Source organism: Vitis riparia, chromosome 4 (genome assembly GCF_004353265.1).
Source record: "Vitis riparia cultivar Riparia Gloire de Montpellier isolate 1030 chromosome 4, EGFV_Vit.rip_1.0, whole genome shotgun sequence".
Lineage (NCBI taxonomy): Eukaryota > Viridiplantae > Streptophyta > Magnoliopsida > Vitales > Vitaceae > Vitis > Vitis riparia.
In genome coordinates, this window is record NC_048434.1 from 4,040,908 (window position 1) to 4,068,833 (window position 27,926).

Below are 27,926 nucleotides of genomic sequence, written 5' to 3' on the forward strand. Positions count from 1 at the left end.
ATTGTTAAACCTGCTATTGTTTTCTCTTTTTCTGTTTTCACAACTGTGATGATAAGAGCATATTAGGAGATGAATGCAAGTAAATTTGTAAAATATGTTTTACTAGAAATAACGGTAAATATATTTAGAAAAATAAATTATAAAAAATATTTAAACCTAGGCCAGAAGGAAACTCCAGGAGGAAAGTGGTCAGGTGGATTTACGCAGTTCGTGTGTCCAGCGGTGCATCACTCTGCTGGTCACTTCCACGTGGATCAATGCCATTGGTTGTTCACACTCTCAAATCAATGCTGCCGTCTCTCTAATGGCCCTTTTCGTTTTCTCATTGACCACGTCACTACGTACGGTTACTACCTTTTCGTGTCTAAGAAGCACCACGCCCTCGCGTACACGAACCCCAGTTACTCGCCACCAGTAGCTCATGCAACTCACAGTCCAGTGGTCACAGTCCTGCGCCATCCACGTGCCATTCTCCCAGAGCGAGTTCAGAGGCTACCCATACTCGAGCGAGTGGTCACGGATTTCCACAATGGCGCGACACGACTCAAAAGCCGAATGGCATTTCCGATATTTCACAGCATTCCAGGGTCAATTTCAAAACCCATAAAAGGAAAAGCTGAATAAAAGCTTTTCTGTCAAAAATAGCTCTTTGGCAAACTTACTTCGAATCTCATCCGTCCACGTCATCAAGTTCTCAATCTCCACCGTCCATTTTCTGTTTCCGGATCACGAAACCATGACCCAAATTTATTAGTCATAGGGCCGCAACCAGAGAAGCGAAATCTCCACCACAGATTTCTAATCAGACGGCCCAGATCATCCTCAGTAGTTTCACATTATTTTCATTTCATTATTTATTTATTTTTATTTTTATTTTTTGTTTTACAATCTAAACCCTTCTCGCTCTCGTGAAACCAAAGAAACCCTAGCATTCTCTCTCATCTCTTTCTCTCTCTATTTTTTTTTTTAAATAAAAAATAAAAAATTATTCAAAAATCGACTTAGGGTTTCGGTTCCCAATCTCAGATTCGAACCCTAATTTTGTTCGGTGTTGTGATCTTGGCGGTTTGGTGGAGAAATCGATGTTTCGTGTTCGATGTTTACGCTTTGATCCAGGTGCGAGCTTGTATGTTTTTTTTTTTGTTTGAATTTTGGTGAATTAATTAAAGTTTGTTTTTTGGGAATGATTTAATTTTCTGTGTAAAATGAGGCTTGATCGGTGACAATCGTTTAATTTTGTTTTTTGGGGGGTTTTTGGGCGATTTTTTGGTGCTTCAGATCTGGATTCTGTGTAGAAATATGTATGATGGAATATAAAAGTTGGTGGTTTGGGTTTGGGCTGTTTGGTTTGAGGGATTGTTGATGGAACATAGCGTAGAAAACTCAGGTGGTAGTGAAATTTCGAAGAAATCGAGATCTTTAGATCTTCAGAGCATATATAGATCTAAGGTTTCACAAGAGGGTGATAATAAGATCTTGAAGCGAAAACATAGTTCAGAAAATGATGGGGAGGTTGAGTCGGGACAGGGGAAGAAGAAAAGTAACAGTAGAAAAGCCGTATCTCTGAGTAGTCTGAAATCCCTTCTTAAAAACAGTCACAAGAGTTTAGATGAAGTGTACGCTGATGGGTTGGGATCGGGCTCAAGTTCAGGTTTGCCTGATTCAAAGAAGAAAGAATTGGGGCTGAGTCAGAAATTGGATGACAATAGTGGGTTAAATAGCATTTCGCGTAATTTGGATAATAATGTTATTCGAATTCCAAAACGCCCACGTGGCTTTGTACGGCGGAGGAGATTTGATGGTAATCAGATGTTGCAGCCAGGGAGGTCATCACCAGCTAGTAGTAAAGATGTGTTTGTTGATCAGATAACTAAGTTAAGTGATGATTCGGCCACTCGGGTTGTCCCTTTGAAAGTTAAGCGCAAAAAGGGTTTTGATGATTTTAAGGAAAATAGGTCTAGTGGGTCTAGTTCAGCTCCACACTACAAGGAGGGTGATGAGGTCAAGGTTGTAGACAATGGCAATTCATCTTTGAGAAAGAGAATGCCACGGAAGAAGCAGGTGAAAAGGAAGAATTTGTCATCAGAAGGTAAAAGTATTGTGAAGGAGGAGGCGGTGCCTTTAGTTGATAATCCTATTAAAAATTGTGATGAAGAGGATGAGGAGAATCTTGAAGAGAATGCAGCAAGGATGCTTTCATCTCGCTTTGATCCAAACTGTACTGGGTTTTCGTCAAATGGCAAAGCTTCAACACCTCAATCAACAAATGGACTGTCCTTTTTGTTATCTCCTGATCGGGATTGTATGATTCACAGGATGAATTCTCTTGCTGGTTCTGAATCTGCATCTGTTGATACTGCTGGCAGAGTATTACGACCACGAAAACAGCACAAGCAGAAGGGTCTCTCAAGGAAAAGGCGTCATTTCTACGAAATTTTCTCCAGGAACTTGGATGCCTACTGGGTATTGAACCGAAGGATCAAAGTCTTTTGGCCATTGGACCAGAGTTGGTATTTTGGTCTTGTGAAAGACTATGACCCAGAAAGAAAGCTTCATCATGTGAAGTATGATGACCGAGATGAAGAATGGATTGACCTGCGACATGAGAGATTCAAGCTCTTGCTACTTCCTAGTGAGGTTCCTGGTAAGGCTGACAGGAAAAAAATGGAAATGGGAGATAAATGTCCTGATGATGAAAATGAAGAAAGAAAGCGCAGAAAAAGAGGAGGAAAGAGAGACTTGCCTATGGAGGATGATAGCTGCATAGGCGGATACATGGACTCAGAACCCATCATCTCATGGTTGGCTCGATCTTCCCGTCGGATTAAGTCTTCCCCTTTTCACGTTATGAAGAAACAGAAAACATCTTGCCCATCTTCAAATGCCGTGCCATCACTGTTATCTGATAATACTGACAGCAATGCACAAGGGTGCCTTGATGGCAGCTCCCTGAAAAGGGATAAAGATAGATTAAATAATTCTGCAATGCCTGATGAATTTACTGATGCTGAAAAAATTGAGAAGTCTGTTCCTGGAAGCACCATTTGCTACAAAGATGAAAAAGTTCCAATTGTTTATTTCAGGAGGCGATTGAAGAGGTTCCAGGGACTGCATTATGTTTCTGAGGTTCACAATGTATGCGGAAGTGCATCTGAACTGGTTCCTTCACCTGTTCCTGTAATTGATAGGTTGGGGACATTGGAAGAATTCCTTCTTTCCTTGAGACAGTCTGATCAATTTGCGTTATTGTGGTCCAGTGATGGTGCTGGGTTACTAAAATTATCTATCCCAATGATAAATTCTAGGCATTTCAGATTTGAATTTAGTCTCCCTGCACTTCCAGTTCTCAATTGTGCATTTGGAGCAGAGAACTTTTGGTTGTTTCACACTGTGTTGTTACATCAGTATGGTGTGGTGATGCCTAAGTGGCCAAAGGTTCGTTTGGAGATGCTTTTTGTTGATAATCTTGTTGGGTTGAGGTTTCTCTTGTTTGAAGGTTGCTTGAAGCAGGCTGTGGCCTTTGTTTGTCTGGTCCTGACAATATTCAATCAACCTAATGAACAGGGGAGGTATGTTGACCTGCAATTTCCAGTAACTTCAATCAAGTTCAAGTTGTCTTGCGTTCAAGATCTTCAAAAGCAGCTTGTATTTGCCTTCTATAATTTCTCTAAAGTGAAAGACTCTAAGTGGTTCTACCTAGACTGTAAGCTTAAAAGATATTGCTTGCTCACCAAACAACTACCTTTGTCGGAGTGCACATATGATAACATTATGGCGCTTCAAAGTGGAACAAATCCGTTGTTTCTTACTTCTGCCTGGGGTGAGCCAGCCTCAACTGAGGTATGCTTTTTATTTTTATTCCCTTTGCAAATTTGTTTCTCTGTGATCTCTGTTTTTTTGAGTCCTATCTTAATTTATTTATTTTTTGTTTGATCTTTGTCCTATCAACTGTATGCATCCTTCTTGCTTTCATATTCTTAATGAGTTTACATATCAACTAAATAGAAAAATTATCCTTGCTGTTGCGTATTTAGGCATTGAAATTTTTGTAATGCAATCAATTGTATTTGTTTCATATTTGTTATTGACTTTTGTTGGTTGTTTTACTACACAGTGTCTGCGGAAGAGGTCTAGGCTGGGTGTTATCCACATGGGGGTCTCCAGAGAGTCCACTTTTGTGAATATGAGCCAGTCATCTTCTAGTTTGGATGTGAATCAAGGAAAACTTCCTCCATTTGCCCTATCCTTTAATGCTGCACCTACTTTTTTCCTGGGCCTCCATCTCAAGCTGCTCATGGAACACAGAGTTGATAGTACATGCTTGCATGATCACAATCCAACATCCCCAAAGCAAAATCTGGAGAGTCTGACAGAGGATGTTACTTGGTCTGGACAGTTTTCTGGTGCTAACCCTCAGATTGCTAAGCAGGCTCAATCTGCATGCAATGATGATGATCGGATAAATTCCTCCCAGAAATATGAAAACAGCAACCTTAATGTTGCTGGAACCTCTGCCTGTTCTGAAGATACTGGAGAAACCGGAATAGATGCCATTTTCCAATTGCAGGAGCAGCAAGGGTACCATTCAGAAGCAGAACAATGCATTCTATCTCCCCAGCCTTTGCTTCTCAATGGCCATTCTTCTACTGGGAAGTCCAATGTTGGGTGCTATTCCCGTTTGAATGGTATCAGTGTTCAAATTCCAACATTTGACCAAGTTGAGAAATCTTTTGATAGGGGAGCAGATATCAGTATCAGCCAACAGTCTGTTGATTTGAATTGGAATGTGAATGATGGTGTCATTCGTAGCCCAAACCCCACTGCTCCCAGGAGTATGTGGCACCGGAATAGAAATAGTTTTTCTTCATCGTTTGGATACCCCTCGCATATGTGGTCCGATGGAAAGGGTGACTTTTTCGGCAATGGTTTTGGTAATGGACCTAAGAAACCACGTACCCAGGTCTCATACACACTGCCTGTAGGAGGTTTTGATTTTAGCTCAAAGCAGAGAAGCCATCACCAGAAAGGGCTTCCTAACAAAAGAATCAGGCGGGCTAATGAGAAGAGGTTATCAGATGGTTCTAGAAGCTCTCAACGAAACCTAGAATCATTATCTTGTGAGGCAAATGTATTGATCACATTTGGGGACAGAGGATGGAGAGAATCTGGAGCCCAAGTTATATTAGAGCTTGGTGATCATAATGAATGGAAACTTGCTGTAAAAGTTTCTGGGGCTACAAAGTATTCATACAAGGCACATCAATTTCTGCAGCCTGGGACAGCAAATCGATTCACACATGCTATGATGTGGAAAGGGGGAAAAGATTGGATTTTGGAGTTTCCAGACCGAAACCAGTGGGCGCTTTTTAAGGAGATGCATGAAGAGTGCTACAACCGGAATGTTCGTGCTGCGTCAGTCAAAAACATACCTATTCCTGGTGTTCGCCTCATAGAGGAAATTGATGATAATGGAACTGAAGTACCATTTGTTCGCAATTCTCCTAAGTACTTCCGGCAGATTGAAACTGATGTTGATATGGCTTTGGATCCATCTCGTATCTTATATGACATGGATAGTGATGATGAACATTGGATTTCAAAAATTCAAAATTCTACAGAAGTTAACGAGGGTACCTGGGAAGAGTTCTCTGAGGATATGTTTGAGAAGGTGATGGATATGTTTGAGAAGGCTGCACACGTTCAACAGTGTGATGAGTTCACATTTGATGAATTAGACGAGCTCATGGTTGGATTTGCCCCAACAAAATTAGTCAGAATCATCCACGAGTATTGGCAACAAAAGAGGCAGAAAAAGGGAATGCCATTAATACGACATCTCCAGGTACCTTTTGAAGCTGTCATTATTCTTTATTTATTTATTTATTTTTTATGCTTTTTGAGTTTAATATGTGCATATGCTTAATTTTAAAGCTCCAATTTTGTTGAGATGGCACATACTTAGTATTTGCTTTGTGGAAATGATCTCGATGTTATTTACTTCTAGTTGAAATTGTTTATAGCCTTCTCTGCCACATCCTATCTTTGGTTACAGAAATGCTTCCTAGATGTTTCTTTCTTGAATAATTATGGTTTTTAAGTTCTCTTTGATGAATCCAATACTTTCTCCCTTGTCTCTCCAATTGCGTTATAGCTTGATGTAGGATAACTCTCAAATTTAGGAGAAGGTAAATGGTGGGATAGATTTGAAATTACAGAGTAGACTCTAAAGAATTTTGGTTATGATGACTTATTAATTCATAGAGGGTGCAGACAACAATGGGAAACGCTGTTGACAATAGAAAATGAGAGGGAAAGGTTATTTGGAAAACGAGGATTGGGGGATTTAATCTCTAGGTTTGCTTCCTAAGTCTAGTGCCATTGTGCTCCTGAGTTACCAAAAGACCCAAAATACTTTCGAACAAGGAGATGATTTCATTTCAAATCACTGTTAATTAAGCTATTGTTCAAATAAGCATCTGAGAAACAAGATTGTTAAACAGATCGTTGAACAATAGATTAAAATTTAGAACTGAAAGATTCTTGGGAATGGAAAAATAATTTAAGAGTGGATAGAGGAGTGACATAAAAAAAATCATAAATGTTATCAAGAATGGATAGAAATTAGACAAATACAAAACAAAAACTTGAAGCATATGGCCTTTTATTTGCCCAAGGAAATTGGAATCTAGATTGTATATAGATCTAAACCTCATCTAGGAATGGATTCAACAAATAAATGAAACCCTGTATGGTCATGGTCAAGCAAAATAAGTGAAACATTAAGGAGGAATCAACAATTCTTAATCTTAGAAGTTTATTAGGATTTCAAGTACATAGATTGGTAGGCATCATTGTCACCAAACTTGGAATTCAATCAAGCACCCCACTTCCATGATGGTTTATTTATTTTTTGCCCTTTGACAAGATTGTTTATTTGGGTTCTAAAGATAAATCACCTTCCTGACATTTATTCACCACTACAGTAATCATTAATGCTGCAATCACAATGGCCCACCATAGAAGCACTGCTCCACTCCCAATCACAACCATTGGTCTTATGATACTAACATACACATTATCTTATACACCAAAACCACCATCACTACCTTCCTCTTCATGAGCTAGAATGATTAACAGAAAGGCTTACACTCTCTATTCAGTTGTCATATGGTTGATGATAACATCAGAAGTGTCCTAGAATTTAGCTTTTTGTTGAGCAAATCAGTAAGTTGATCATTAGATCTTAGCCATGGCAGGTGGATCTTGACTTTGTTTAAGATTGACAGTGGGAAATTTTATTTAGGGACCAGTGGATGATATCTTGGAAGTTTGATTGTTTTAATGTTTGGGGTTAGGTTTATTTGAGGGGTTAGTGAGTGATTTTGAATATAAATATAGTTATAGCGTTCTTGCTAGAATATCTTGCCTAAAGCTTCCAGTGTGTGACATTGTTTCTGACAGGCAATAATGATTTTATTTATTGAAAATGGCCTAACAAGATGGGACACACCCTACATACACATGAGTAATACAGTGAGCATCTAAGACACAAAAGGAACCTTAAACCCCACTTAAATAGTTGACTAAGGGGGTGTTTGGTAAAACCTAATACTTATTATTTAATGACTTAAGTTGACTTTAAGTTAAATTATACCTAAGTTGTCGATTTAAATTTTATTACTTAATTTTTACTTTAAATATTAAGGTTGTTTGATAAAATTAATTTAAAACTAATTCAAATTGACATATTTATCCTCATAAATTATAACTAGGGTAAAGGAGGTTGAGTAATAGTGGAGGTTGTGGAGTAGCAAAGGAGATCATGGAGTTAAACTAGGGCAAATGAGTGAAAAAATAAAATGAAGATTTGAATTTAAGAATAAGTTAATCGTGTTTACTTATTACTTAAAGTTGCTTTTGACTTTAAGTCATACCATTAAGTTATTTTACCAAACACTTAATTTAAGTAAATGACTAAATTAAGTTATTAAGTTGGTTTACCAAACACCCACTAAGTCTCGGAAATTTCATAGTTACAATCTGATACCATGTTTAGACCATGACAGAAGAATTCTTGCAAAAGATTTTTCATCGTCACTGCTGAGCTCTCCACAACCTCAAAACATCTTTTGCATGCCCTCTCCAAATGAACCAAATTAGATAGAGAGGGATGTAACATAGTATATTGTCATGCTTTTTCAGTATCACTTCCAGTTTTAAACATTCTGCCTAAGGTGTGCTGGAGTGTAACATGGAATTTTGTCCATCAAGTGTATGGATGAAAATTTTCAAAAGCATGAAATTTCTGTAATTGATCATTTGCTTCAGTCCTAATTCTGAACTAATGGGAAGTGCTGAACAATTTTTTTCTAATCAAATAGTAAAAGCAGTGTTAGTAACATTTATGTTAATGCATTGTTGCTCCGCCTGCCCTTGGTTGTTTCTTTCTGGTTTATTGTTGTCTAATTTTGACATTTTTATGCAATCTAATTATTAGATTGTCCCTCGCCTGTCTCATACACACACACGCTACACAGGTTACTACAAGGTTGTAGCTGATTGTGCAAATTGTCTAATTTAATTAAATCTGATGTTGAATTAATGGATTATTGAAGGATCTAGTTTTATTTTTATTTTGTTTAACTTATCCACCATATGGAGACAATGATTTCTCTATGTTACTCTTTACTGAACTGCAACTCCATGCCATGATTGGTAATTTGGTGATGAGCTTCACTCTTATGTCAATTGGTGATGCCATTATACCTCTGATTCAAAAGGGTGCTTTAAAATTATTGAACAATTCCACTTCATTATTTTTGTCTCTCTTCGATTGTAAACCTATGATACCCAGATTCTCTACATGAGCCCACCTGCACTGAACCCTACCATGCAACATAGATGTAACTAAATCTTACTTTGGAACAGGATCTATGCTGTATACAATGTGTCATTTCTTTAATTTTCAGCTTTATGTTTTTCCCTCAGATGATAAGAGTTTTCTGTTTAGCCATATTTGGTTTGTGTTACTCTGAAGGTTGTGGTCCTTGCTGTGCTCAAACTGAAAAAAGGCATTTGGAAATATAAATCTCCCATTTTTTTGTGTATATGGTCTTTTTTCTGGTTATTGAATTTATTTTCAGCAAATAAAAATGAAGCCTGCCCTATTTGCATATTTTTTAGAACCATTTATGTTTTGCATACTTATGATTAGTCTGATGGATTTCAAAAATTTTAACATGGATTAAATTTGGATTTCTTGTTTCATGTTAACTTCAGTCTGTCTTCTAATTTTAAGACTTTGTGGGAGAAAAAAAAGGTCAATTCTTTGGCTCTTACCAAATTCCTGTGTTATTTATTTGTTATGTTTCTTTCCCTGAATTTTATGTTTTCTTGTTTGCTATTTTGCTTTTGTTTTATTTAATTTAAACCAGAGTAATGTTGTCTAGCACATATCTAAATTTCTTGTGCTTGATTCAGCCTCCACTATGGGAAATGTATCAACAACAACTGAAAGAATGGGAGCAAGCAATGATAAAAAACAACACCGTCTCCTCCCATGGAAGCCAGGAGAAAGTTGCATCTATTGAGAAACCAGCCATGTTTGCTTTCTGTCTGAAACCACGGGGTTTGGAAGTACTCAACAAGGGGTCAAAACAAAGGTCACACAGGAAATTTCCAGTTGCAGGACAAAGCAATGCCAATTTGGGAGATCAGGATGGTTTCCATGCATTTGGTAACTCCATCCTTTTACATATTCCATTTGCTTATTGTCACAGTCCATTGTTTTAGTTCTAAATACCTTTTGCTTATTTGGATTTGTTCTGTTGTGCCAGGAAGAAGATTAAATGGGTATGCTGTTGGAGAGGAGAAAGCTATGTTTCCGGGTCATTACCATGAATCTTCAGATGCTTCCCAATTAATTCAGTCATCAACAAGGGTATTTTCACCACGGGATGCAGGTAGCACAGGCTATTTCTCATTAAGCAGTGATGGATCTGAGTGGAGTCATCACCCAAGACTTCACAGGAACAAGTCAAAGAAGATGGGGGCATTTCTACCCTCTAGTGATATCCAGATGGGGGCCTCATACAGTCATAGAACTATAGGTAAGAGAAATGGGGTTCATGGATGGAACATGGGCTTACCTGAGTGGCCAAGTCAGAAGCATTACCAATTGGAAGTATCACAGAGGCACAATAGTGAGTTGTTGGATGGATCGGATCTTGATGAGTTCAGGTTACGTGATGCATCTGGTGCAGCTCAGCATGCACTTAACATGGCTAAACTGAAGAGAGAAAAAGCTCAGAGATTTCTATACAGAGCAGATCTGGCCATCCACAAGGCTGTGGTTGCTCTCATGACTGCTGAGGCAATCAAAGCGTCTTCTGAGGACTTAAATGGTGATGGGTAGGACCAATGGGAGGGAGTATGAGAAGTGGAGAGGCAATGAAGTTGGCCAGCTCCTTAACCTGCACTGTTCTGCAGCAGTCACATAAAGATTTGACATTGAAATTGATCTGGTTTTTCCTTTGCCAATGGTGGTGGGCGCTTGTATGTAGATTCTGAAGGAACTTCCAACTTGATGGCTGTGGGTGGTAAGGTTGGAGAAGAAACTACTGGGTCTGCCCCATTAGTTTTCTATGGTCATGGTAGTTTGGTGCACAGCTTCCCAGATCTTCTACCGACTAGGTTTTTTCCCAGCAGCAGGTTTTCCCAGGTCAATGCAACTGTTGTACTGCTCCTGCAGGTAAGGGGTGTATGGAATTTTGGTTGCCGACCTTTGTACAGAATTTTTTTTCCCCTCTTCTTGTTCCTTTATCTTTTGACCTCAGTTTTAAGGTGTTTGATATTAAAGGTGCAATTGGCCCAAATAATACGCTACACCCCTTGGAATCGAATCACAAATTCTTCTCTGATTGAACTTTGGAGCAATTACTGGATATGTACTGATCAGAGCTCTCCATTCCAATACAAAAGAAAAAAAAGGAAAAAAAGAAAAAGAAAAGAAAGAAAAGCCTGTAAGTAATTATCTTATAATATTATAGAGTTTCATCAGAGGCTTAAGATTTTGTTGCTGCTTCATTTTATGCTTGAATGCTTGCTTTTACCTATTAAACGGAGTCCTTCAATGGTCTCAAACTGCCTCTTTCTGTGGAATGCATGATGTTTGTCTACAGCTGAAGCAGATGTGAATCAACCTTGAAGATTGAAAAACCTGAAAAAAGATCTAAAAAAACAATAGGTGAAAGAATATGTCTTTCTAAATGTGGTTAAGTCTGTGGGTGAAATGAGAGTAGTTTTGTGGTGGCAATGGCAGTAGGGGCACGGTGTAGAACAGAAAAAAGCATGACGCCCAGTGGCAGGGATGGGATGGTAGGCTGTGTTGCAGTTGAGATTTTATGAATTAGGTGTTAGACATTTAAGAAAAGGAAGGAGCAGGGAAGGTCTATGGGAGCAGCTCTGAACTGAAACAGGCAGATCTTATTACTAGTGTATTCCATTGTCCTATTCCTCTGCTATTTTCCAGAAAAGGGTTTATATCCAAAATAACAGAATACGCCACACAAAATTTTGTAATATGTGCCTCGACTAAAGTTCAAATTAAAATAGGAAGATCTCACGATACAATACCGCTATGAACCATGAGCTCTTCAAGAAAGAAAAATCAGAAGAGCTCTACCTGCAAAGACTTATAAACTCCACAAACATATTTGTTCAAGATCCCAGAAAGCCTGTACATACAAAAGCAATAATATCACATAGAAAAAGAATAAAACCATCCTTTTGCCTGCTCCGGGTTCAATGCCATAGTTCACTGCAGAAACCATTACGGGTCCTCTTGCTTTTCACAATGTCTGAGAATGAATCGATCAACTGGCCTGCCAAGCTACTTGGGTCTTCGATTAGGGTTTGGATAAATGCATGCACAACCCTCCGCTCCTGCTCGGTTGATCTCAAGCTAAACCAAGTTAAGAACTTCATCCTAAATTCCTGTCCTATGTGCCCTTCACACTCTAGCCATCGAATGATCTTCACACAATACTCATAGCTCCTGTCCAAATGGCCTGATCCAGCACAGACTTGCAATGGGGAACCATTAATTAGAGTGCTAACGCAATCATATGCCTCACTCTTTGAGCTCAGAGTCTGTTTCCTGCATAACTCTGTTCTGGATTCAACAGCAGGAACTTCTCTGATTGCCCTGATTTTGCAAGTTTGTGAGTCATGGCTACCACTTGATCTTGATTGATCATTCTTTTCCAAGCCATGTGATACTGCATCATCCTCAGCCTCAACCACCTGCTCCAAGGTGCACTCATTGTCTTCATCTCTGGAGGACTCTAGTGGAGGTGTTAGTTCTGCATTCAAATCAGGCACAGAAACAACATTTAAGTCAAGCTCACGCGAATTTGGCATTGGTTTTTCATCTTCTGGGGTTTCATATCTCATTGCACTGCTCCCACCACTGCATTCTTCCACATCAGCACTGCATAATCCCTCCAGAGAGCCTTGTTCTTCTGCTGAAGTAAGGTAGAGAACCTTTCCTAGGTCCTGAACCTTAAAACTGGAAGTCCTTGGCACTGTTTCATTCCTGGTATCTAGTCTTTCATTATCAGGACTAATTTCATTTTGTGGAACGACGACTTCAGATTCAGAATTCTTGTGGTTTATCTCCACATTCCTAGTGAAACACTTTGCCTCAAAATGACCCAAGCTGCCAGAATCAGTATAAGGAATTATCCGGAAACGATATTCAATGCCAGGTTGCAAATTTGATATTAGAACCCTTTTCTGAGTCCTTGGGAAGATGCGCATAGGCTCCTTGGAGGATGGTTCTTCCCTGCTTGGGCAATACCAGAGCATGTACCCTTTAACTGCATCAGAAGGTGAAGCATCTGGTTCATCCAAAACAAGAACAAGAGAAGAAGCTGTTACTTCTTCAAATAGGAATATGCAAGCAGCACCAAGTGAGTTTTCTGCAACAGCAAGAGGAAACAGATTAATTAATTTAGGATCACTTATTTAAGCAGAAAAAGGAAAGAGAGAGAGAGAGCGAGAGAGAGAGAGAGAGAGAGAAGAGTATCAATGTTGGATGAAGGATTTATGATTCTGATGTTATTGTTATCATTGGAATAAATGCATCATTCATGGGGTCCCATTCTCTGAAAAATGATTTCTAAATGAAGAAGGGAAGAAGATAGTTTCACTTTGGGGGAAAATTGAATTGCTTCTGTTGAAGACAAACAAATACCAGGAAATTGTTATACTCGTTGCCAATCTGTGATATGGCATATATTTAATATTGGATTGCACTGTCTATTCATTAGGATTAAATTCAGAAGTAGGTTTGGTGGGTATCTTTAAATTAGGAAGAATGTTTGGTGGGTATCTTTAAACTATTTTACCTCTTATTCTCTTTATCTTTAATTTGCCCCACTTGGATTAAAGTTATTGCAATTCAGTCCCTTCTTTACTTGGTACTGCAATACCTGCATCTTCAATGGTTTTGAGACCCAACCCTTCAATTGGACTCACACTCTCCCACCTCAGAGCTTAAGCATTCAGCAGACACTGGAAAAGGTTTTTTTTTTTCTTCCATTGAGGCTTTCTCTTCTTGCTTTTCTTCCTTTAGAAGACAAATAAATTATTCATCTTATCTTCTATATCTGTAGTCTATTTAAACCTGGTTGTTGTTTATGTTAATATAGTTAGATTTTTCTATGGTTTTATATCATGTAAGTACCAACATGTCTAAACTACAAATCAAGAGTTCTGAAAATTTGAACAGTCGCTCTGTGCTACTTCTTCTAAAGTATAGAGACAACCTTAAAGCAGATAATCATGATATGATCATGATTATGATCATGATAATCAATATCAGAAAAGAATAGAGAGCTGCTACAGAATCTAACCTCGGTGATTGAAGTTAGCAGTAGAAATGGAGTTGAGCCTTGCATCTACTTTCTCAATAGCAAGAGAGCAGAGATTCTGCACATCTGCAGCAACTGAGAGTCTGCTCACGATGCCACGTGCCATTTTGGCAGAATCCCCACTAATTGGACCCACCTCTGTTTCGAGCTTGGCCTTGGCATCACTTACAACTTTATGTAGCTCTTTAAATCTGGATGTCCCAACCAAAAGCCTATAACACAATGATATCCTATAGCAGAGAACATCAACCCGCCTAGCTTCCTTCGCTATGATAAACTGCTTCTTCCAACATCTGCAGGAGATTTTCAAGGCCCCAACAACTAATTCAGTCTAGGAGATGCTATCAAGATAATCACAATACTAATGGAAAGTACTAGAAGGGCAAGAAGAGATAAAAAACCTTTGCCACTAAGTGAAGGACAAGGACATTAGAGAATTAATCCCCCAATCTTAACTGGCTGGTCATGTTTTGATCTTAAAATATACAATCTCGCTCTTATCCAAGACTGCAAATTAATCCAAAAAACTCCAACTTCCAGACTCGAGTTAAAACATCATTTTAATATTGTTGGCAATTCAAGATGTTTAACATGACTATTACACATCTCTAAAAAGTTTTACACAGCAGTGCAAGGCTCCTCATTTTTTGAGCAACCATCCCAAGTCATACTACATTTTTTGAACCTATGGCTTGCACAAAAAGAAAAATTAAGTATATTTAACAATATTTTAAGCTCAAAATAGAAGCTGGTGGGTATAACTGTCATGAAAAAAAAGTGACCTTGAGGCCTAATTCAAGTGCAAGTGGTTCAGGTGGAACCCAAGGACACAAAAAAGGAAAATGTTACCTATCAAAACAAACAAAAAAAAACCTGTCATGGGAAAGGAGTAATTTTATAAGGAAATTTATAGAATGCTGTACTGGCCAAAAACTTTGTTGCATCTATTTTTTAATTACCCTTATATTACATTTATTTCATTTACTATTTTTGCAGTTCAGCCCAAGCCAAGAGTTTCTACAGTCAGAACTTATCAACCACCTATTTTAAGTAAATGAAATCGAGTTTCATAGCATGCCAAGTAGTTTTCTGATCATGATTTATGTGAAAATATTACTAACCCAAGAATTTCTGTGACTTTTCCACAAGAAGCACAGCAGTAGGTCCCATCTAGCTGCATCAATTGCCCCAGATCAACCACCCCAACTTTCTGCCTTAGAATTGCACATTCAATGTGGCAAGACAGCCCACAAGTGTCACCCTTATCAAACTCAGATGTGCAGACTAACCATAGGCTAGGGTCCTTGTTGTCATCAAATGAGTGGCAGATACAGCAAGAGCACCTCTTGCAGAATATGTCATCTAAAGATAGCACAGCTCGACAAGCTGAGTTTTTACATATCCTTGTGTTTGAAGACTCATCATCTTGAGTAAGCCCAGCAGCTGATGGAAGCCGGACTGGGTTCCCCCCCTTTCTTGGCTGCTTCCTAGATGGCTGAGTGCCTGTTGTCTGACTGGGATGTCTCCTCTGCTCCTGGTTCCTGTTGCTCATCTTCACAAACTGTTCAGTCATTCTTTATTTTTATGAAGCTGAAGGCTTATTTTCCTTGTCAAAGCACGATTAAAGAAATCTCTTCTTTGGAACAGATACTCTTGCAGAAGCTCCTGATCTCTAGAAAGCATTGTCTAAATGCTCATTCTTCTTTTGGGTGCAAAAGAAAGACCGTATAACAAGCTGGAAGGAATTGAAGTAGCATAACAATAAGAGAGAACTTATCGACACATAACAAAAGAAAACATAAGATCTAAGCAATGTCGTCATGGAACCTTGGTTGAGCCACCAGCTCAACCCATAAAACTTGTCATTTGTCTCAACCTGGTAACATATGCAATACAATAGAGGTATCATGTTGCATCTAAAAATGGTTCATCCAAAGCATTACTTACTTAACTGTATTGCAAATTTGCAATTATGTTTAAATTTTTCAATCACGTAGTCTTATTTTTTTACTTTGGTTTTATATCCACCAGAAGAAATTGTTCTGGGTTTTAAGGACAATGGTTGACAACTCCATAAGAGAAACGACAAAACGGTAGAATACCCCCGTTTGAAGAAATGCCAAGTAATGTTCTAAAACAATGCTTGGCAATACCATTTTTTGCTTCTTTATTTCCTTCCAGCTTTGGTTTTGCGCAAGCTTGATGGGTGAAGCATCTGCATGACGAAGGATATTTATCTTTGGTGGAAAGATTCTTATCCTTCAGGAGAAAAAATTTTCCAAGTGATTTTTGAACTAGCCAATAAACACCCAGAACAGGTCAACATAGATTACTAGTAAAATTGTACCTGAGTTGCAACATGATGTGCTCCTCAACTCCCCTCAAAAGAGGGGAGGAAGAAGGTGACTCACCCAGGCTATAAGATGAAGCACACAACTAATTGAGTAACTCATAGTTCAAAGTCACGATCAAGAATGAAAATATCGGTAATCACGGATATATCGGTACTTCGATTTTACGGATATATCGGCGGATATTTTGGAAAAAAAATATCGATAGCCTAAAATTGATCAAAATTTATAAAAATATAATAAAAACTTCATAAAAATGCAATTAGAAGTATAATGATATTTTTAAGTTGTTTTATTAAATAATTTGATATATGTATTATGTGATTTATCATATTTGATAATAATGCCATATGCATCGATAAAAATATGAATTTTATAAGTGTACATTTATTATTAAATTACATAAAATATTATGATATTTGATTATAATGTGTCTAATTTTCAAATATATATTAATATTAAAATTATGATCCATTTAATTCAATTGTATTAAATAATATAAAATAAATTGTGATATATGTACAATTTTTTAATATTTAATTAATTATTAATGATATTAAAAACACTATGAAGAAAATTATCATGATAATTTTTATATTTTTGGTAATCAGTTAAAAGAAATTTTTGCATTTAATTATAAAATAATTATAATTAATTTGGTCTTTAAAATATTCTTTTAATATTTTCTTTATACAATGACTTTAAATATATATATGTTTAGTGCATAATATTTAACAAGGGGCAAGCTTGCCCTAATGGTAAGTGAGTTGAACCCCAAACCTTTTGGTTTGGGGTTCGAATCCCCTCAACAACAAAAGGGCATTTGTGAGGTACTGTAGTGGGGGCACTGTAGCACGTTTGACTTCACTGTAGTGTGTTTGACCGTGTTGACCATATGATATATCGGGAAAAATCGGCGATTTATAGCCAAATTGCCGATATAGATATCGCCAATTTTTAGGGATTTCTCCTGAAATTTCACTGGATCGATATTTCTCCATGAAATATCATATCGATACCTTCCGATACACGATATATCAACGATATATCGCCGACATATCGCGATATTTTCTTCCATGGTCACGGTATTGATCATTGATTCGGAAGACAAGAGGCATATATTTTCTTCCATGGTCATGGTATTGATCATTGACTCGGAAGGCAAGAGGCATATCGGTCTCGATGTCTCGGCTCAGTATCGAGCGATACACAAAATAAGATGGTTGAAAAGTTTAAAAAAATTTTTAAAAAAATATTATAATTTTTTTAAAAAATTAATACAATTAAATAAGCTTAAAAATTAATAAAATAAAATTCTCACATTTAACATTATTTAAATAGTTATAAAGTCTCCGTAGAATATAATTTATGATAGTGTTAAGAATTGAAAATTATTTTCAAATATAATGATATTTTACTAAAAGAATACAATTTAATCATCAATTCGATTTTTAGTTTCGATTAAATGATTACAAAGCTTTATATTTAAATATAAATATAAAATACATTTATCAAATAAAGTACAATATATTGTTAATTAAATGATTTTAATATATTAAAATATTAATAAATTAAATGGTTTCAACATATTGTTAAAAATAATTAATACATCATATATGCTACCATTACCATATAAAATAATACATTACTTAAACTAATATAATTCATATCGCACGATTAACATATAAAATAATAAGCTATTGTCATATAAAATAATAGATTATAAAATCTTACCTTAAATCATGATATAAAATGGCACATGACTACCTTTTTTAAAATTCCCAATTCACACACAATGCACACCTACTCACCCACATCATGGGGAGAGAGAGGAGGGTAAAAGGGAAAATGTTGTTAGCCAATTACATACCCATAACCGTGACACTGAGACCAAAAACAAAGAGGGAAGGCCAAATTCAAGGATCATCACGCACGACAATGAAGGAAATCGGTATGATGTTTCTCAACCTCCTCTTCTTATACACCTCCAAGACTCAGTCATGGGTAAGACTGATGTCTTTCTTCCTCTTCATCATCAGTTATGGGCTTTGATTCTTGAAAAGTTTTTTCTTTTGAAGAGAATATCTGATTTTTCAGACATTTTCCAAAGATTTCTTAGGTTTGGATCTTGTATGTTATTCATTTGTTTTGATTTGAAGCGAGAAAAAAAAAATTTCTTTGGTAACTCAGATGATTTAATCGAGTCAACTTGGAATCTCAGTCAAATCAACCGACTTTAAATGAGTCATGATCGAGTCTGAGTTTGAGATGGTATTAGGTATTGGTCTCGACACCAAATGGGCCAAGGTGAATACGACTCAGCTGAGTCGTATTGGACTCGACCGATACTTTGAACCATGTTAACCCTAGTTCCAACTCACAAATCAAAAATGGTCCACAAGGCACTCTAATTAGGAAAAGCCTTAGAGAGGCTTTTATAGGACTGTTTCATTAAGGCGCCTTGTGGAGGGAGGATGCTATGTATACATCCCATGGATGATGCCAAGTGGGCCCCATCTTAGTGGTTCTTGCTCATCAAATTTGCACCAGGGCACACATTTTCATGTCATGCATTTTTCCTCTTGCTTCATGCCATTAAATGCCTTTTTATTTCTCTCTTGCCAAATTATCCAAAATAAACACAAAGGGACAATTCATGCTCTCTTCCACCTCTTCCCAACATAGGACCCATAACAACTAAATAACATCAACCTTATAGAGGAGTGGAGTGGATCACCCACCAAATCCCAAACATGGAGAAGACTAGATGCAACAACATTCTTGTAGAGTCACAATGTAACAAAATGTAATGAATAGACTTTTCTTCCCTTTTAGACATGAAACATTTGTTCCTTAAAGATAAACCTCTCCTTTTCAACTTATCCAAAGTCCAAGTCTTTCCCCATATAGCTTCCCATGCAAAAAAAAACCCCACTCTTTGTTGGAATTCATAGGTTCCAAACAACAATGGGGAAAGGATTTGATTTTTTTGGTTCCAAAAAGGAATAGAAAGCTTTAACACAAAATTACCATTCTTAGTATCCATCCAGGTCATCTTATCCTCAACATCCTATCTCACTACTTGCTCTTGAATTTTTTATAGAAAAGCCTCCATTTTCCCTAATTCCTAGTCGTGGAACTGTCTAAGGCTACAACTTGAAAAAGTTAGAAGGCTAACCTAAGCCAAATCAGCTTATCAATATGTCTAACTCACGTCAAACCCAACCCGAGGTTAGATTGGGAATTCTCAACTAGCACAAGACCCACGGGTAACTCAAGTTCCCACAAGTTTTCACGGGTTATCAAACAAAAGTTCTATAATGGAATCTCCTAATAAATAAAAAACTTATTTCTAAGTTATATATATATATATATATATTTTTGATAAGTAAAGAGAGATATATATATTAAAAAGAGGCGCTGAAACGACGACTCAAAGTATACAAGATAGATACACCCACCCCCACTCAACTAGAACAAAAACAGTTGTCAAAAAAAATATTTGAAAAGCCAACTATGTCTCAAAACCGTAAAATATATTATTAGTTAATAATTTAATATAAATGAAAACTCTCAATTCAAGTTTCAATATTTAAAAATATTTTAATGATTAAAGAACAAAGATAAATTTATTAGTCTAATATCATTGAAAAAATAGAAAATCCATAAAGGTTAGAGTTGTTTTATTATTATTATTTTTTATATTTTTTTCATATTTTAAATAAGCTAATAAATAATATAATTAAAATAAATAAATAATATATGGGTTCAAGTTTTGCAAAGTTACCTGCACCTTCAACCTATGTCATCCCGAATATCTTCAGATTGATATTTTTCTAACTCAAACTTGAACCTAACTCATTCACACCTTGCCCATGCCAACTCAAACCTTGGGTTGGACATTCAAATTGCAACCCTAGAAGTGTCTTGACAAGCACAAGCTCCAGTGTTCCCTCTCCCCAACCTGCTCCCAAGCATTTTCTAGATCTTTTGAACTAACTATGGCAAATAAGGTGGGGAAAAAGTCCCTTAAAGGTAATTCTTTGTACCACATGTCTAACCAAAATTCTACTCTTCTCTCATCCCTAACAATAGAGATGGTTTTACTTTTAAAAATTCTCCTTATTACCTTCCACATTCCTATGTCAAAATCTTCCCTTGACACACTAGAGCACCAACAACCCATTTCTTCCCCAAACATCCCAATGATAACCCACTTCCAAAGAAACTCTTTTTTTTTAAAGCAAATCTCCAATTCCACTTGCCCAGAAGAGCGGTATTGAGAACCAAAAGGTTTTTTATGCCAAGACCCTCCACTTTTTTGGTCGTACACACCATAGACCAGTTAATCCAATGGAGTTCTCTCTTAAGAGCACCACCCCACTAGGACATCTCTTTGAATCTTCTCCAACCTTAAGCTCTCCCTCCTTGAAACCACTAGTAAGGACATGCAGTAAATCAACATGCTAGGCAAAGTGCTTTTAATTAGATTGAGCTTCCCCCATTTGGACAAAATATTGACTCTTTTGTAACATCACCTCTTTTGAAACCTCTTGTTGATAACAACAATATTTAGCTTTCAACCAGGGAACAATCCTCTTCTAATTCCTTGGGGCAGAGTCTCTGAGTCTCCTTCTAGCCTCCATATTCTTCAATAAGGACAGCATCTCATTTTTTAACCCATCAACATGCATACCCAATAACTAGTTGAACATAACCAGTTTGTTAACACAACATCAGCCATTGAATTCCTCCCATCCAAACCTACATTAGAGTTCCCCTTGTTAACCCACCTCCTCTCTTCACATCCCTCTTCCGAATCCCTTGGTCCGCTCACTAAATTTTCTAGGAAATCCACCAAACTCCCATCATGAAAAGTCATCCAGAATGGTCCCTAGACAGGACACAGAAGCCCTTTTGAAGACCTGAAGTAATCTTATCACAACTGACTCTCTTTGAACTCCCCATAGCAATCAAACCACTCAAAGAAGAACAAGGAGAAGAGCACCCACCTCTCAGATAAATAGGAGAAAGAAAAAGAAGTAACCTAGAACCATGTCACCTTTGCCCAAAGAGCTTTTTTCACAGCTGACAAAGACACAAAAATCCCCTGAATGGTCTTTGAAGAACCATCAATGTCCTCATTGATCAACAAAGGCGTCTGAAATAAGAGAGAAGTGTTTGAACTTGTAGGCCTACAACAGCCATTGCAGAACTCCCATCTCCTTTTATAGTCAATGTTGGACCTTCATGCGATGCTTGTTTTGCTCCTTTTATGAGCAGCTCTACTCCCTTGCCCATGCTTCCCTTCGTGTGTGATGAAGATTCCTTGCCTTTTTCAACCTCAAACTCCTTGTACATGGGTCACAAAACTACATGCTCCACTCATGGTAAAATCTCCTACTATAGCTGAACCGAAAGCCTGATCAACCCTCCATCGCTTGCAAAATCCCTGAAACCTTTCTACCATTTGTTTGTACAAGAATCCTAGCCCACTTCAAACTCCAATGGAACGCAATATCTTTGTCAACTGCCACAAGGCCCCCACAAGCATCCCCTAATTGCGTAATCAAATTCCTATTCATAATGCACTGGTAAACACATAACTCTCACCCAAGCCTCTCTAGCATGTGCATCACTCTGAAAATAGCCCACTAGAGGAGACCATCTATCCAAGAAGACGGGTTTGCCCTTAAAAATTCTTCGCTCATTTTGGAGGGCTTTCTTTGCATCCGATGCTACCTTAAACTCAAACAAAATTAGAGAACCCTCTAACTGCACCAAAATGGATGTTCCCCTCTAAATGTCAACCATCCATTGCCCACCTCATCAAAGAAGGAAATATAGGGGGGGCTTCCACTTTCCCATTCACTTATGTTCCCCTACTTGAATCCACATGACATCACCAAGCTTTGCCTAAAAAAAATACAAATAGTTTCAGCATAGGACTTGCCCAAAATAAGGGTCTATGGACCACCCACCACAGCTATAGAATTCCCCTCTAGAGGAGAAGCAACCGAACTATGATTGAGAGTAACCCCAAGGCTTCTTATTTTCCTAACTAGAGTTCTCCATCCCCTTAGAAACCCCCGCCCTTCTGGAAAGACCAAGGAGAAACATTTTCGCCTTCACTGAACTAATAGAGCACGACAAGAAGTGCCTTGCAGCATTACCGCAAAGCTCTAGCTTCTAGCTCCTTCCAAACCTTCTTAAAGGGCTTTCCTACCTCCAAAAGACAGCATCCCTCCACCCCTTCAAGCACAGGTACCAAACTCTTTTCTCTGAACCCAATCCAACTGGAGAATCTCTATTCCTCTCCAGGATCTTTCCAACCACCCTCCCTTTCAGAACCGTAACTGAGATTTGGAAGGATTTTGATTCAATTTCAAACCAACCTTTATAGCACAATTCCACTAGTCATCATAATCACAAAAACAGTTACCTAAACACGAGTTTTGGCACTATCATGACATCAGTTCATATACTTGACCCAACAAAACCTTATCCTAATTTCTTGGGCTTGGCTACACAAGTCCCATTTTACCATTTGATTCTATTTAGAGAGATATTAAATGGGATTTCTGTACATTATAACAATAAGAACCCCCCGAGCCTTGTATATGTCAGTATCATTGAATAAAATAATCTGTGGCTAGCTGATCATTTGCTAAATTTAGCACAAAAAGACAATAACTTGTGCACTCACCTCATAGCACCACTAGAAGCTGATTGAGAAGATATTCCAACCACACACTACTCTTGCAAACTCAATCACAATTTCCTCTTCCACATAGAGAAAAACCATGTGTGCTGTAGATACTCAATTCCTCATTTAGAAACATCTTAAAGAATAAAATAAAATAAAGCAAATGACTGATACACATGTGCCCCATCTGATAATTTCAAGTTATCACACTTCTAGATGAGCAAAAATCAACTGATCAAAATACAAATGAAATCCAAATCAAATGACACATAATAAATATTTACACTCATTCCAGTTCAATTAAAAAAATTTCCCATAAATGATATGAACATATAAACAAGAATACAAATGTAAACGTCAAAATGGAATGGAGATGAAGGAAACTAAATAAGGGATCTGACTTGGAAATAGAGTATGAAGAACAAAAAATTAAAAATTGCAGATTAATACTAATGAAAAGATTAATGGGAAAACTACCCGGAAAAATGGCGATGAAAAATGAAAGTTAGGGTTTTGATCGACCAAGCCCTAGAGATGGCACTGTCCCCATGGCGCTGTATTGCCTTTTTGTTCTTCCAGTGGAAGTTGAGGGATTTGGGTGACATTGAGTTCACGGATTGTTGGTACAACACATTTTAGATTCAGACACGTTAATAACAAAATTTAAAACAAGTTTTAATGTTAATTCTATTTTATATGCTATTAAATTATTAATTCATTAAAAAAAAGGTGAAAAATTATTAAATGCTAAGTAAAATCCTCAACCATTTGCAAATTTAGGTTATGTTTGATTACTGAAAAGTATGAAGTAAAAGAAAATAGAGAAAAAAATATAAGATAAAAAAAAAAATTAAAATCAATAAATTATTTTTATATATAAATATTAAGTAATTTAAAAAATAAAATAATTTTAATTACATTTAATTTTCTTGGTAATAAAATTAAACATGAGTAAAAATATGATGAAAAAGAATATTTTAAGTTAGTAATAGCAAAATATAATCTAGAACCCGAGTTTGTCAATTTCAAATTTACAATGCTATATCCATAAATATTTTGATTATGTTTAGTTCCGAAAATTTTGAGAGAAATGTAAGAAAAAGAAAATAAAATGAAAAAAAAAATTTAAAATGAAGAAAAATAAAAATAAATTTAAATTTGATAAATATTTTTATATATTTATTTAAACTCATTTTTACTTATTTATATAAATTTAAATTATTTAAATATATTTAAAATTTAATCATATTTAATTTTCTTTTATATATGTGAAATGAAAAATGAGAAAATCATTTTCCTTTTATCACATTTTTTTATTTCCTTACTACTTTTTGGATCCAAAATAGCCTTTGTGTTTCATGCACTTTGGCCTGAGCTGTTTTTTAATGCCCAACATGCTCTCCTCATTCTGCCAGGTCAGCCTCCACATGTGAAAAAAAAAACAAAAAAAGCAAAAATAAAAGAGACTTAATAGCAGTGGCCTTCTTGATTTACTTTCTCTGTGTTCAAACCCTCCGTTCACTTTCTGTTCTCATCTCCTTTATTTTCCCCCTCCCTTTGTACATATCTAACTGGTATAAATCCTAATGGAAAACCACAGTCCTCGTCTTCATTTCTCCCCTTCATCTCTACAGTACAAAACCTAATTAAAAACCACAACTATGAGGCTGCTGAAGAAAACAAGATTAGCATCAGCGGTTTCCGACACCTTGGCTTTCAGGTTTTTCTTGAATAGTGTTGAAAGATTCTTGTCTTTTTCATGACCCTATTTAAAAATTTGGGTTCTTTTTTTTTTTTTCTCTCGATTCTGCTTCTTTCCATTTGTTATTTCTAATTTTCATATTTTAAGTTTGAGGAAAAACCTTGCAATTGCAGAATAATTTCTTCTGGATTGGGTTATTTGTGCAATGTGTGGCTCTAATCAACACTCATTTACAGCAACTTTCACTTGTATAGCAATTTCAAGTTTCTTGTTAAAGCAATTTTTATTTATAGCAACTTCCACTTATAGCAACTTCAAGTGTCTTGAGATATCTTTAACCTTATGGCAATAGTGAGTACAGTGTTCATTATATTAGGGAAGAGAATTTGGGAGCAGATTTGGTGATTTTTATGATTACTTTTGCATTTTTGGCTATCTTTGGGTTTATGACTTGCAACACTTTGCTTGCTCTTACCCTTGTCAATTTGGCTATCTTTGGGCTTATGATTTGCAACATTTTGCTTGCTATTACCCTTGTCAATTTGGCTATCTTTGGGCTTATGATTTGCAACATTTTGTTATTAGGATGAATCCTGCAATTTGGGTTTGATTCTGCATAGAATCATACTCTCTTCACCTCCCAGGCATTATTTGTGGGTGGGTATGCTTTGCCTTTTGTGCCAATAAGGCAAAGGAGAAATTAGGATTTTGTGATAAACTATATCTTATAACAACAAATACATAATAATCTATAATAGTTTATAGTTATAATATTTCTTAATTAATCGTTATTATTTATAATGAATGATATTTTCATGACAAATATTAGAAAAACATACTTATAAAGCTATTATTTAATAGTTATTAAATTTGTTTAGATCACCGTATAAATGAAACCTTAGGTACTACCTTTTCACTGCTTAGGTACTATCTTTTTTATGCTTAGGTACAACCTTTTTAACCTTAGGTACTACCTTTTTAAACCTTCGATACTACCTTTTTTAATTAATGCTTCTTACTTATTGATTATTTCCAACTAACCTACACTTTTGATGATGAGAATTTTGCTGGTCATTGTGATATATGATATTTGTGTCATTGATTGGCAATATTGCTTGAACTTTTGTTGTTTTTTCAGGTTCAATATGGGTGTGGATCAAAACAATCATGATACGGAGGAGGGAACTCTGTTGGTTGGCATGGGTAAGCTGTATAGTCTGTAAAATATACACTCTCAAGTGCTAGCACACACATTCAACTTTATAAAGCCTGAAGCCCAACTCTAGTGATTGGTGGACTTGAAATGCTGTTCAAGTATGCTTGATCCTCACCCAAACCCCTAGAAGATTCAATTTTAGGAAGGGCATAAATTGAGTTATAATGATGGCTAAGATCCATGAGCATGAGATGCATTCTAGCTCCAAATTTTTTTGTTGCCTTGTCTCAATGACCTGTAAAGTGGAAAAGATGGGAAGTATTCACAGATGGCATTAGGATGGCTTGCTAAAGTTGAGAATTGGAGTATCTTCTCAAGCTATTGTCAGCCCTTTTTCTTCCCCTCATCATTTTTGAGATCTGAACAGAATGTAAAATTTCTATAAAGAAAATTTTAGCTCAGCGCAAATGTTGGCCACGCTGAAATGGCATATCTTCCTATAACATAGGTGTGATGTTATGAAGATTTTGAGATGGATTATTAACTTATTTATAAACATATTGAAGATAAAAAAAAAAATAGAAATGAGCTTGAAGGCCCAGTAGTACTATTGGATTTTGAGATAAGCACTATGTTCAAACATGTATTAATAAAAATAAAGGCAGCACTGGTGAAGAGATGTGGGGTAGTGTAGATTGAAGATACCAAATAAGTGGGATGAAGGCTTTTTGATATATACTTGGTATCCTATGCTGCTGTTATCACTTATTATCTTGTCCAAATGCTCAAAAAGTTGTTGAGAATCTCTTCTTTCTTGTTATAGGTAGGTAGAAGGTATTGCAGTATGAAAGAGGCTTTGTTAAACACAGTTGGGGTTCTATATAATACTGACTGGAATCTTCCTCCTTTATGCGCACATCACAAAGTACAGAACAATCTCTGGAGTTGCTGGGCCATTGGTTATCCTCGATAAAGTCAAGGTATTCCTCGCTTCACCCATTATCTAGTATTTTTATTTATTCCCTTTTCACTCATATGATTTTCATCTGTTCAGAATCTAGCGATCAATAATTTACTTTCTAATTGCACCAGGGACCCAAGTATCAAGAGATTGTCAATATTGGTTTGGGAGATGGAACAACTCGATGTGGTCAAGTCCTAGAAGTTTATGGTGACAACGCAGTTGTGCAGGTGATTACTGTTTGGCATTCTCCATTATGTGCTCATGTTTATGAAGTTCATGATTATACATTCTTTAATGGTTTCATATTTTTAAACACCTATCACATTAAGTAAATAATATTGGATACATATGCATTTTATTTGAAAGTTTAAATGCTGAAAGCTTTTTGTGATATGACTTACATTACTTATGGACAAAATATCTTAAGAAATTATCTGTTGGGCATGGTTTGGTAGATTGAGATCAACTTCTTTCTTTCTATGGATGTTTCATTCTGTCCCTTTCTTCCCCCTTTATGCAGGTTTTGAAAACTCCTTAGACTTGAGTTATGCTTTAGGGATTCATGGAGCTGAGTTGATAAAGCTACTCCGCCACTGCAGGAAATTTCAATGACTGTGGGTACTAACTTTTAACCTAACTATTGTCTCTGAAAATCAATGCTCTTTCTTTATTGAGATGCATGACAAGTTCCCATGATTTATGCAGATACTGGATTGCACTGGAGACAAAGGACTAGGAGTTGTAGCTTCTACTTCTGTGGACTTTGTAGATGCAGTCTGGGTCTTCCAAATATTTATTGTTTCTAGTAGTTGTACATTGTTTAGGTGAATTGATTACTGGATTTTTAGTTAATGCAGATTTAGGAGTATGTTGTTTAATTTACCAGAGATCTCTTGTTTGTAATTCGTGTTATCATATTTAGATCTTTGTTAAGATTTGCCAATTTCCTCAGCAACAATATCAGTTATCAGTGGAATGAATCTTGTGTAACATGTGGCATCATCATTTTTGGTTATGAATTGGCTGCTTTGTTCTGGAAGGATGAATTAGATATATGAACTTGATTGCTAGCAGTTGTCGAGTTTGTTTTGATCTCAGGTAGGGGATATTTGC

At 36.5% G+C, this 27,926-nt stretch overlaps 2 protein-coding genes and 1 long non-coding RNA gene across 6 annotated transcripts; 2 read left to right on the top strand and 1 right to left on the bottom strand.

The window, feature by feature from the left end:
* Nucleotides 1-906: 906 nt before the first annotated feature.
* LOC117912449 lies at nt 907-10,929 on the top strand. Of its 2 annotated transcripts, none has more exons than XM_034827023.1 (5): nt 907-1,126; nt 1,279-3,840; nt 4,115-5,842; nt 9,481-9,736; nt 9,837-10,929. In XM_034827023.1, exons 2-5 carry the CDS (start codon nt 1,363-1,365, stop codon nt 10,412-10,414), a joined length of 5,040 nt encoding a protein of 1,679 aa, XP_034682914.1. In that variant the 5' UTR covers nt 907-1,126; nt 1,279-1,362; the 3' UTR covers nt 10,415-10,929. The 2 variants fall into 2 exon arrangements, with proteins under 2 accessions (XP_034682914.1, XP_034682913.1); XM_034827022.1 differs by having other exon boundaries at nt 907-1,116.
* Nucleotides 10,930-11,571: 642 nt separating this feature from the next.
* LOC117912450 (VIN3-like protein 1) lies at nt 11,572-23,578 on the bottom strand. 3 transcript variants are annotated; one of them, XM_034827026.1, is made up of 4 exons: nt 23,469-23,578; nt 15,056-15,669; nt 13,917-14,227; nt 11,572-12,980 (listed from the first exon to the last, which is right to left on the bottom strand). In XM_034827026.1, exons 2-4 carry the CDS (start codon nt 15,505-15,507, stop codon nt 11,803-11,805), a joined length of 1,941 nt encoding a protein of 646 aa, XP_034682917.1. In that variant the 5' UTR covers nt 15,508-15,669; nt 23,469-23,578; the 3' UTR covers nt 11,572-11,802. The 3 variants fall into 3 exon arrangements, with proteins under 3 accessions (XP_034682917.1, XP_034682918.1, XP_034682915.1); XM_034827027.1 differs by lacking the exon at nt 23,469-23,578 and adding an exon at nt 22,992-23,462; XM_034827024.1 differs by lacking the exon at nt 23,469-23,578 and having other exon boundaries at nt 15,056-16,462.
* Nucleotides 23,579-24,473: 895 nt separating this feature from the next.
* Nucleotides 24,474-27,855, top strand: LOC117912341. Its single transcript, XR_004651004.1, has 6 exons — nt 24,474-24,711; nt 25,832-25,896; nt 26,673-26,829; nt 26,942-27,040; nt 27,334-27,431; nt 27,519-27,855. It is a non-coding gene; the product is annotated as an uncharacterized LOC117912341 (long non-coding RNA).
* The last annotated feature ends 71 nt before the right edge of the window (nt 27,856-27,926 follow it).